The 11,544-nt window shown below is 32.9% G+C and overlaps 1 protein-coding gene across 2 annotated transcripts; it reads left to right on the forward strand.

Annotated features, from left to right (window-relative positions):
• Positions 1–4,600: 4,600 nt before the first annotated feature.
• Positions 4,601–11,199, forward strand: LOC126614200 (serine carboxypeptidase-like 51). Of its 2 annotated transcripts, XM_050281789.1 has the most exons (13): positions 4,601–4,740; positions 4,859–4,953; positions 5,048–5,155; positions 5,255–5,495; positions 5,588–5,631; positions 5,944–6,117; positions 6,229–6,434; positions 6,562–6,631; positions 7,518–7,568; positions 7,897–7,949; positions 8,016–8,148; positions 10,463–10,535; positions 10,718–11,199. In XM_050281789.1, the coding sequence occupies exons 1-12, from the start codon at positions 4,602–4,604 to the stop codon at positions 10,484–10,486; spliced, it is 1,338 nt and encodes a 445-aa protein (XP_050137746.1). In that variant the 5' UTR covers position 4,601; the 3' UTR covers positions 10,487–10,535; positions 10,718–11,199. The 2 variants fall into 2 exon arrangements, with proteins under 2 accessions (XP_050137746.1, XP_050137745.1); XM_050281788.1 differs by lacking the exon at positions 10,463–10,535.
• Positions 11,200–11,544: the final 345 nt, after the last annotated feature.

Consider the following 11,544-nt stretch of genomic DNA (forward strand, 5'->3'; position numbering starts at 1 on the left):
TTAGTGATTTTTCAATATTTATCGGAATTTAAATATTTTTAGATTAAAATGTTCATAAAATTAATTTACGATAGTCTACATTTTTTTTTTAAATTTAATTTAAGAAAAAAAATAGCCTAAATTCTTTCTTTAATGATTCCGGGCTAAAAATTTGGCTTTTAGCCCAACCATTGGAATTGGTCTAAGGGGGGTGGATTGTAACATCCCACATTGACCAATGGAGAGGAGGTGATGTGCCTTATATGTACATGCCCACCTCCATATAGCACGAGACTTTTTGGGAACTCACTGGCTTCGGGTTCTATCGGAACTCCGAAGTTAAGCGAGTTCGGGCGAGAGCATTCCCCATCATGGGTGACCCACTGGGAAGTTCTCGTATGAGTTCTTAGAAATAAAACCGTGAGGGCATGGCCGAGGCCCAAAGCGGACAATATCGTGCTACGATGAAGTCGAGACTAAGATGTGACAGTTAAAGATACATGTTACCATCTTGAAATCTTCTTCCTCGGCACGTCGTCGGCTTTGTAACAAAACATTCTTAAATTTCAGCATTCCTCAGACATGCTCGTCTAGCCTCTGCCCAGCCTTGCCCAAACTTGCACTTCTGTGGCTTCACCTCTGAGGCTAGCCATTATAATTTGGTTTGAATTCATATTTGGCAATTTTGAACCTAAAACATCTAACTTACAAGTGAAGAAGAATACTATTAGATCGTAGTATTAAATGATGAGTCTAGCTTCTATATTAAGTGATTGTTCGACAAAATAATAAACTCCGTTGGGCCAAGGTTCTTTCATTACCTCATGGTCAATGTTTTGAGTGAACAACTAAGTTACGTAAAATGGGTAGAAGTGAAGACTGAAGACGAACTTGGAATAGCCCGATAATCCACATTATTTTATATTTGGATTAAGCCTAAAGTCCCCCAACCTTTTAGTGTCATTCCAAATTAGTCTCAACCTTTTTAAACATTCCAAACAAATACCCAACCTAAAATGTCACATCCATTAAGTCGTAGTTAATTTTTCTGTTACATGTACAAGTGGCAACAATGGATCCCACTTATTTGCTTACTTGGATATTAAAATAATAATAAATATAACTTCAAAAAAGAAATGAAGATGAAAAAATAGAAAAAATAAACAAATTCACGAATAAAATGGAAAACAAAAATGAAGATCAGAAAATCTCCTAACAAAAGAAAGGATTAAGAATTCAGATAGAGTTTCAAGGAGCTTATTTATGCTCATGTGATTGTCTCATTCGTCGATTTTCGGCCAGGAAAGCTTCTAGTTCTTCTTTGTGGACGATGAAGATGATGGTGGTCGCATCATGGTTGTCCATAGCATTTCAACAACCCCCATGACCTTCTTGATGTTGGCGGCTTGAGTTGTAGGGTGGATTTGTGATTGTGAGTTGGATTTGGAGGTGATGGCTGAAGGGGGTGGTGGTGGCCATTATTTGGTGGAGCCTATACTTCCATGACCTTCTATTAATGTTGGAGACGAAGAAAGCTTAGTTAATTAACAAAAATTTAATTAGAGCTTAATGGATATGACATGTTCAATAGGTTGAATACCTATTTTGAATGTTTAAAAAAGCTAAGTACCTGTTTTGAATGTTTTAGTACTTGATCCTTTTTCTTTCCTTTTTTCTAGGAAACAACTCAATAATTCACTAAGCCTGCATCAGTGCGGTAGATATGGTAATAGGATGCTCGGAGTCGATGGCTGGGCTTGAAAAATCTTGTTTTCGTTTACAGCGGCCTTACCCAAGCCCTCACAAAGCTATGGCCCGAAAAATGCCTTCAAGTTAAAGCCCACACAGGAAATAAACAAAACTTTAAAACTATAGGGAAGTAAAGAAATGAAAATGGTAGTTCTATTCACACATTTATTTTTACTTCTCACACAACTCTCTTGATTTTCGGCCGTCGAATTTAATGAATTGAAAAAGGTCAATGGCCAAAAATTAACAAGGGTGTGTGAGAGGTAAAAATGATTGTGTGAATATCAATATCCAAATGAAAATTGCATTCAACCATCTTTTTTTATTTAATTCTTCTGCAGCTATTTGGCCAGTTAGACAGTTGTATTAAACCTAGGAACAATTATGTAATGTGTTGCTGCCTGCTGGAAAAATTTAAGAATTGCATAAGCACCAACAAAATAATAAATTTACACTTAAACGGTTTTCGAATAAATTAGTTAGAACTTGTCATCCAAAAGATTTGAACCTAAGACCTCCCATATTATTAAGTGACTACTTTAAATCAACTTAAAGTCACCAACAAACAAAAGTAAGAATCTAACTCTTATTAAGACAAATTTTTTATCATTGAAGTTGGAAGTCTTACTGTCAACTCAACGCAAAGTTTTAGCTCTTCATAAAAACAGTTAAAACTTAAAAAGTGTAAGAAGTAAACTGAGGAATGTAGAAATTACTACCCTTCGAAGTTGGTCTAATGATATTTTTTTATCCGATTGTTATAGCTAACGAATGAACCACATGAGTTGAGCACATGAGAGAATCTAACTAATATACAATAATCATGCCTATATATAGTTAAAATCTTATCCACCTTCAAGGTTGTTGTGTCTATCCTATAATTCTCCGTCATTCTGTATGATGATCTGATGGGCCTGCAGAGAGAGAGAGAGAGAGAGATAATGCAAATTATATATGCATGTTGCTTGCTAGAAGCTCATCATAGTTCACTTCACATCATGTGTCCCTTGCGTGGACAGCTAAAACGGTAGAGTCCACCAAAAATTCCATATCACAAACATCCATATTGTAGAAATTTCTATCAATAATTCGCTTAGCATTCCCATTCAAGAGAAATCCTCAAAAATTAAACACCCTCCATCATTAAAATTGTTTCATAATGAGTATCCATCTGTTACATATAATTCGTTTTTTTTCTTTGATCACAACATACACGTGAATTCCACTATAAAATGATAGATTTCCACGTACATCGGTGTTGTAAAGGAAGGTTACATGTATAACCAACACATATACAACAATTTTATATGCATGACACATTCGATAAAACGTATGGGCAATGAGTTGGCCAGAAATGCTGAATATCTTTGCTTAGCCTGTAGGTTATTCATATCGATTCTCCCTCAGAAATCTTATATGGAAGTAACTTTCCGGATAAGGCACCCAAATTTTGTTCATTTCTCCCTTCATTTTTCTATTGAGGGCAACCTGAATGTCCATGATAGCTCCATTCACCTAAAATAGTATTCATTAAGGTCGATTTTTCTAAGCCCAATTTCTGTGGTTGTTGTACAAGTGATGTTTCACCACACATTCTTCGAGTGGAAACTAGCCGTGACAGTAAAACTTGTCCAGGCAGGATTTCTATTTCAGAAATTTAATATATCTCATGCAATTTTCTCGGTTCTTTTCTTTGGCAAGAAATTATTCAGAAGCATTGTTGCCTGAGAGGCCACTAAAAGTAGGATGAGCTTATAGGATGGCCTCACATGCATGCGACTGTACTACCTATAACATAACCTCTATATGTGTGTGTGTGAAACAATGTACATAATCCAATAAATAGATTTATTGTTGTTCACACTAATAAAAGGTTATCATGCATTTTCTATACATGTAAAATAAGTTTTTAAAGTGCCAATAAACAGTTCCGTTTTGAAATTGTTTTAAACAATTGTTGTCCATCTTTCGTTATTTTTAATTTGTTCGGTTGACATTGTTAAGAACAATAAAACTTGACACAATGGTTTCCAAGCTAGATGTCAATTAGATTGAGACTTCCTATGTGTTTTAAACACGTCAATCATCCAACAATCTTCAGCTACAAGCCAAGTTAAATGTTTTGGCAGTAAGTTCATTTGCAACGTTGGGGAAGCTGTTCATCTATATATATATAACCTTGTGCAAGAACCCCAGCTATACATGGATTTCACCGTCGAATTATGCCCTATGAAAATATGGTCATTCAAAAAAAAAAAATATTCAACATAATGAAAAAATGGTTATTCGTGAGCAAAACGTGTTTCCACAAAAAGAGTTTCTTCATATAAATTAAGAAAGAAATAATAAATAAGAATCCATGGGATTTGGGTTTTGTTTAAACGAGGAGTTTCTATGAGGACTTCTAAAATGATCAACTGAATTTAAATTTTTAAGAATTTGTGAAGTTTTTTTGTTAGCTAATATGTATAGAGTGTTCAGCACATTGAAAAATCTCTCTTTTATACACCATGTATATTAAGAGCAAGAGAATACATGCAACGAGTGCACTTGCTATAACAAGAAATTAAATAACAAAATATTTTCTTTGATTTTACTGCTTCACCGTTTCTAAATAAATTCTGAAAGTTATTATATAATGATAGAAACAATATCCGACTACTTATTTTTTTTCCTCTCTTTGTTATTTTCTACTTATTTTTTTTACCTCTCTTTGTTATTTTGTGTTAGACAGAGACAAATTAAGCATCCTCAGTAGTCTCTCTACATATAAAACCTCCTTTTACTGCATGTTTTATTTCCCACCAGGTTAAGAAGTTGCTGTCCCTCTCTCCCTCTCTCCCTCTCTGTCTCTCTCACTCTTTGGTCTCACAATGGAAAATCTCTCTGTAATTCTTGCTGTCTCTCTTCTCCTTTTTATTCCACTTTTTCATGGAGGAACTGCAACAACAGCAGCTGCTGCAGGAACCATAGATGGATCAGAGGAGTGGGGATATGTTGAAGTCAGACCCAGTAAGCAATTCACTCACACACACACACACATATATGTATTCTTTCTGTAATGAAGCAGAAATGTTAATGCTCATGGAACTTTTGTTCACCTTTTTGTTTTGGTATTGTTCTTACACAGAAGCCCATATGTTCTGGTGGCTCTACAGAAGTCCCAACAGAGTTGAGGATCCCTCCAAGCCATGGCCAACCATTCTCTGGCTTCAGGGTGGACCTGTGAGTATTACCAAACTACCTCAAATCAAAAAATATGAACAAACCAGATATTTTATTTTACATTGTTTTCATTGATTATTTTTCCAAAAAATAGGGAGGTTCAGGAGTAGGGATTGGGAATTTTGAAGAGGTTGGTCCATTGGACACGAATTTGAACCCAAGAAACTCAACCTGGTTGCAAAAAGCAGATCTTTTATTTGTTGTAAGTTCACCAAAAAGTACTCAAAACACTGTTTTCTTTTTTTGGGTTCTATTAAGTTATATGAATTTAAATTTCTTTTGATTTTTTGTGATAATTCAGGACAACCCAGTTGGGACTGGATACAGTTTTGTGGAGGATACGTCTCTGTTTGTGAAAAATGATTTGGAGGCAGCTGCTGATTTGACCACATTTCTGGTGGAGGTTTTCAATAGAAATGAGAGCCTCCAAAAGAGTCCTCTGTTCATTGTGGCAGAGTCCTATGGAGGCAAATTTGCAGTCACTCTTGGACTTTCAGCTCTCAAAGCCATTCAACAAGGAAAGCTAAAACTTAGACTTGGAGGTAATTAAAACTAAATTAATCAAGTTTTAATTAAAAATATTGGTCTAACTAAAAATACCATCATCTTAAAATGTATATTTTTTTTCTTGCAGGAGTGGCATTGGGAGACAGTTGGATCTCCCCGGAAGATTTTGTGGTAAGCTACCATAGTTCTAACTGCTTTTGACTCAATAATTGTCTTTCCCGTATCATGCAGATTTTTACAGTTTAACTTTCAAATTTAGTTTAGTCTATATTGTTTTTCATATACAACCATGTTGGGAGTAGGGTTCTTAGATTAGGTCACATAATACAGCAACATTCAATTTGTATCAATCTCGTAATTCATGAAAGTCACCTTAAAATTTCACTAAAAGATTATACTACTAAACCATAATGCTAGTGATAAATTATCATTTATGTGTAATTACATTTAGTTATTGATAATTTAATTTTGTGTACATTGCAGCTTTCATGGGGTCCTCTGCTCAAAGACGTGTCAAGGCTTGACGACATTGGATTGCAGAAATCAAATAATATGGCTCAGAGAATAAAGCAACAGATTCAGGATGGTCAGTTGGTGGACGCAACCAATTCTTGGGGTGAACTTGAGCAAGTCATCATGTCTAACAGCAATGCTGTGGTAGTTGTTTTTTAATTTTCGTATTAATTTAGTAATTATTTGTGACTGAAATTCAATTAAAACTCACAATTTTTTTATTTAAATTATTTATTGGATTTGTGGCATTTGCAGGATTTCTATAATTTTCTGTTGGATTCAGGAATGGATCCAGTTTCACCCTTGGCAACAATTCAATATAACAAAGGAATTTACGTTAAAAAATATTCAAGATACCTGAGTTCTTTAAGGTCTTCAGCAGGTGGTGGTAATGGTGATCTTGATTCTTTGTTAAACGGTGCCATAAAAAAGAAGCTTAAGATAATCCCCGATGATGTGACGTGAGTATATATCCTTTTCATTCTGTTGTTTAAATACGTTCTCAGTTGCAAATTTAATTTTTACAGTTAGGAATGCTTGGTCAATATGATGTAATCCACCAACGGTGCATATTTTTTGGGTTTGCAGATGGGGAGGGCAGTCTGATTACGTGTTCTCAGCCCTAACAGGCGATTTTATGAAACCAAGGATTAATGAGGTAATAATTTTTCCAAATCCAGAAGAGCAAACTATAATATTACTTATATTAGGATATAGTTGTAGCGTACACTTCGATTAAAGTTTAGTATTCTCTCAATACTTAGTTCGAATTAATTTTTTATTTTATAATTTAGATAAAAGAAAGAAAGGTTAATGTTACAAGAAAATATTATAGTGATTGGTGCATTATAGAAATTCACTGAATTATTTTTAGTAGGGAAAGCCAGTATACTTTATTTTGAAATTTTATTATTTTTGTTGAAGTGAAACAAAATATATGAGTTGCTTTGTTAGAGTGTCATTTTCTTCGTATAGTGACTTCTACGCAAACATGACCATAAATAATTATGGGGTACTTTGGTTCAGGTCCAAAAATTTGAGGTGTTGGATTTAGTCCAGTTTCTATATTTTTTCAATTATAATTAAATTTCTTGATGTATGCATCTTTACTCAAGTTTTTAATTTAAATATTTAAATACGAAAATCTAAATACTTCCATAGAAAATAGTTAAAAGAAAATTTATATGCCATCATATATGATACATATACCATATGTTGATAAAATACATTTAACATGTTATAAAGGTGTCTACGAAAATAAATAAAATTAATCTACCTATCATCCACGAAAATAATAACTCACAAATTAAATTTATATCAAGTTTACTCATTAATATTAAATATTTTGTCTTGTAGGCATCGAATGGAGAAATCAAAGTCTCTTCTTCTAATTATTCTTTTTAATGAGCTAACTTTTGCTTAATTAAGTATTTTATCTGCAAGGAAATTGAATTTGTCTTTGCTCTACGATATTTCTTCCTTGTCTTGAAAGAATCTTGTGCCAACTTTTAATTTTTCTTTAATTCCCTTTTCTCTCCACTTAGGTTGATGAACTCCTTGCTAAAGGGATCAATGTCACAATATACAATGGGCAAGTAAGTTTTTCTCAACATTGTTTTCATTTTAAACAGCAATAGCCAACAGTTTTATTTTATTTATAAAAATTAGGAATAGCCAATCGAAAATTGATAGATCCGTTCTAGAATTAAGAAATGTGTTAGCACCAGTAGTTGCACATTCAACTTAAAAAATTGCCTAATCACTTAGTATTAGATTCTGATAATATTTCTCTTCGCTTATTGATTTTTACACCAAAAACAAAAATCACCACCTATTTAAAATTAATTATAATTAAGAATTGGACACCATTAAATTTTTGCAAACTAGCTAGGTTTGACATTATTTGGTTGGTAATTGTTGTAGGTTGATCTCATATGTGCAACCAAGGGGACTGAAGCATGGGTCGAAAAGCTCAAGTAAACTCTCTCTCTCTCTCTCTCTCTCTCTCTCATGTGGGTGGTTTTATCCATTCTATTTTTCAGGTGGGAAGGACTCCCAAATTTCTTGAACAAGAGTAGAGCCCCTCTTTATTGTGGCAAAGAAGGATTTACAAGAGGGTTCACCAGGTCGTACAAAAACCTGCACTTCTATTGGATTCTTGGAGCAGGACATTTTGTAAGTCAAAACTTTCCTCCCCCAGCACACAGTAATTACTTCTTTTTCAATGTCATATCAATGTCATGTCTTGTCACTCTCTACTTATTATGATCATAATAATAATGCAACTTACGTAACACAAATATACAATTTTATGACGGCATACTGTTATGTGGCAGCTCGTGCAAGTAAAATAAAAAAATTTGAACAAAAAGTTACACATGTTTTTATTTTATTAGCATGGGACCCTATCATAATATTATATTCATGTTATGTAACACACTTGCTCAATTTAGGAAAATGAAAGAAAATATACAAAGAAATCAACATCACTATTTTGGAAGGGGGTAACAATGTGCTTTTGTACTGTCCTGTGGATGCATTCATGCAAAGTGCTAATAATGCTATTTTTTAAGAAGTAAACCACCACTACTGGTTGTCCAAAAAAAAATCACCATTTTGTGTTAAACTTTTTGCGAACACTGCTATTATATACACAGAATTAAACTACTACAACGAAATATTGTCCAAGCGTCGACTTAAGATGAGTAAAATTGAGATTTGATTTCTAGATCTATATAAAATATGAGATGCATATCTATAGCCAATACATTATTGGAATATTAAAAACGTAATTGTTTTATAAAAAAAAAATTATTATTATTAAGAGGTAGCTGGAAGAGTTCAAAATTATTATAATAATTTAAGAGAGGAGGAATTTTTAACTCGAGACACATAAGTGCAAACCCAAAGCCCTATGCTATAGTTAAGATGTCATCTTCATAATCCTGTCATGGTTTTGGAGAAAGTTTTGCTATAGTTAAGATGTCATCTTCATAATCCTGTCATGGTTTTGGATAAAGTTTTAAGTGAAAAATATGACATTGCACATGTATATAATATGTTAAAATTTTTGCTTAAAGCAATAATATTCTCTCTAATGAAAGCTTATTAAGGTGTATAAATGTAGCAACTCATTTGTCCATGTGCATTAAGCGTTTGAGTGTAACCCCTAGCTGTATGCTGGTCTACCAATTGTTTGGATTAATTTGTTTTCGAATCTTAATTATAGAGGAGTGTTTTCTACCTTTTTTTTTTTCACCTTTTAGGCACGTTTTCTAAATGCGGCCTCTAATTCTCTTTTGAATCTTTGATTAGTTCAGTCCACTGATTAGAATGGTGTGTATAAATTGTTTTTCTTAAATATAAAAATGTTCTAAAATTTACTTAGAATTTACAAAATGTTGAACGTAAATAATTGGATGGAGAGACAGAGACCTTCATCTTTCATTATTATGTTGTGTACTATTTAAAGCACTTGTTGCGATTTCAACTTAAGAGAAAGGTATTCTAAGATTAAAGGGTTTGTTAGAAAATTATTTTAAAATGATTGAAAATATATTTAGAGAAAATGTTTATAAATTTCAATAACACTTAAAGTTTATCTTGCAAAAAGCACCGATTATATACTTCTTATAAGAAGTATTTCAAATATTTTTTTTTTAATTTACTTATTTTTTATTAAAGATTAATATCAAAAATATTTTTACAAAAATACATTTTTAACTATTTTTAAAGCAGATTCGTTCTAAACCCGAATTCACCTTAGGATTGGATGATCGAGACAGAACGTGTTAAATGCAATCACTTTAAACAAGCCCGACAAGTTGGTCCGAGCTTGTATGTCAGCTTGTACCTTGGATGCTTACGTGAGCGTGATAAGTGACGTGACAAAAGAAAGAAAATAGTACCAAATAAAGCAAAACAAATGACCCCCATTAGTTTTCGATTTTAAAAACAACCCCATAATACATATCACATTTTATTACATTATATAATTGTTTGATCGTTTGTTTGATTATTATTTGCCGCATCATACGATAAAAGATATATATTTATGAAAACAATACTTGTATACAATATGAAAAAAAATAAATACCGTACTTTTATCGTTGTCTCATTTTTAAATATTTAATTGCAAGAATTTCAAAACAAACTTCACAAATACGATAAAAATTATGTGCGACTAATCTTATTATGATTTAAAATTAAACAAAAATGTCAAAAATACACAACACTCGTAATCATAGGTATTATTTAGGGGTTTCTTTTTCTTTCTTCCTCTTATACTTTTTTTTATAAAAAAAAATAAAAAATAAACAAGATAATTAAAGAGAGGGGCGAAGTGGGAAATTTAGAGGGAAGTCAAACTTCGGTTGGTATTAGAGAAGGGTGGGACATGCATATATCTTGCCTTGCATTGCATTGCATTGCATGCATACGAGACGTGACAATTACTTGAAGTAATATACCAATATATTACTACTGACAGTCCATGAAATCAAGAGATGTCTGACCGGCCGGTGTATATATGCCGCACCACTCGTGTGGACAAAGCTGACAAGGTCTGACCAACTCAGAGACCTTTTCCATTCTAAATATTTTAGAAAAAATACACAACAATATTTAATTAAATTAATATAAACAACAATTTGATGTTTTAGTTCCATTTTTTATTTAAAAATATGTAACTAGTTTCGTTTTTATAATATTTACTGATTTCATTGAGATTTTTTTAAATTTACAGGTACCGGTGGATCAGCCATGCATTGCATTAAACATGGTGGCTGACATCACACAATCGCCTGCTGCTGCTGCTGCTTCTACGTAGAAAAGAAAGAGTGTTGGCACACTGCAAACAGAGGCAAGAGTTAAGAAGCAAACGATAACCATGCGGGACACAAAAATGCAATGAGGGGAAAAAGCTGCAGAGTGTGCAGGGTAGATATTTTTACGTTCGTAGGAGGCTGCAGCAATTGTTTCATTCTTCAATTGGTATATGGTCCAACATTTCTCTGATTAGTTTGGTGTTTTTTTTTTTTTAAAAAAAAAAATTAAGATTAGTTGTTTGATTACAATCAGAGGTGTTCTTTTTTTTTTTTTTTTTTTTGGATAGGACGGTTTTCTGTTTATCTAATTTATAAGGGGAGTGTTTTGAATTTGAATGAGAAGGCATAGACGTTGCATTGATTAACTAATTTAATTCACTTATGCTTAAGCATTAACTTTCTTATTTAGTTATTAATTGAATCCAACCCTTATAATGTTGGGGTTTAAATCGGTTCTGGTTACGACAAACTATTTGATTCAGGCTTTTTGTTTGCCTCTTTATGCCACAAAGAGAATTGAGAGAGAGAAATTGTGAGCTTGCCGCTGTTGGATGCTTACAATAGATAGATATGTGTTAGTACGAATGTGTGTTACGCCTTTTTTAACTTTGAAACCAAACCATTATGCTACGAGTGAGACACTTTGTTAGTTAAGTTGTTTTCTATACCTCGAATGCTGATGACTTCACACTCTTATGGATTGTTTGCTCTAAACTATAGAGATTAAGATGAATAAAAACTAGTT

The sequence above is a fragment of the Malus sylvestris genome, chromosome 3 (assembly GCF_916048215.2).
Source record: "Malus sylvestris chromosome 3, drMalSylv7.2, whole genome shotgun sequence".
Taxonomy (NCBI): domain Eukaryota; kingdom Viridiplantae; phylum Streptophyta; class Magnoliopsida; order Rosales; family Rosaceae; genus Malus; species Malus sylvestris.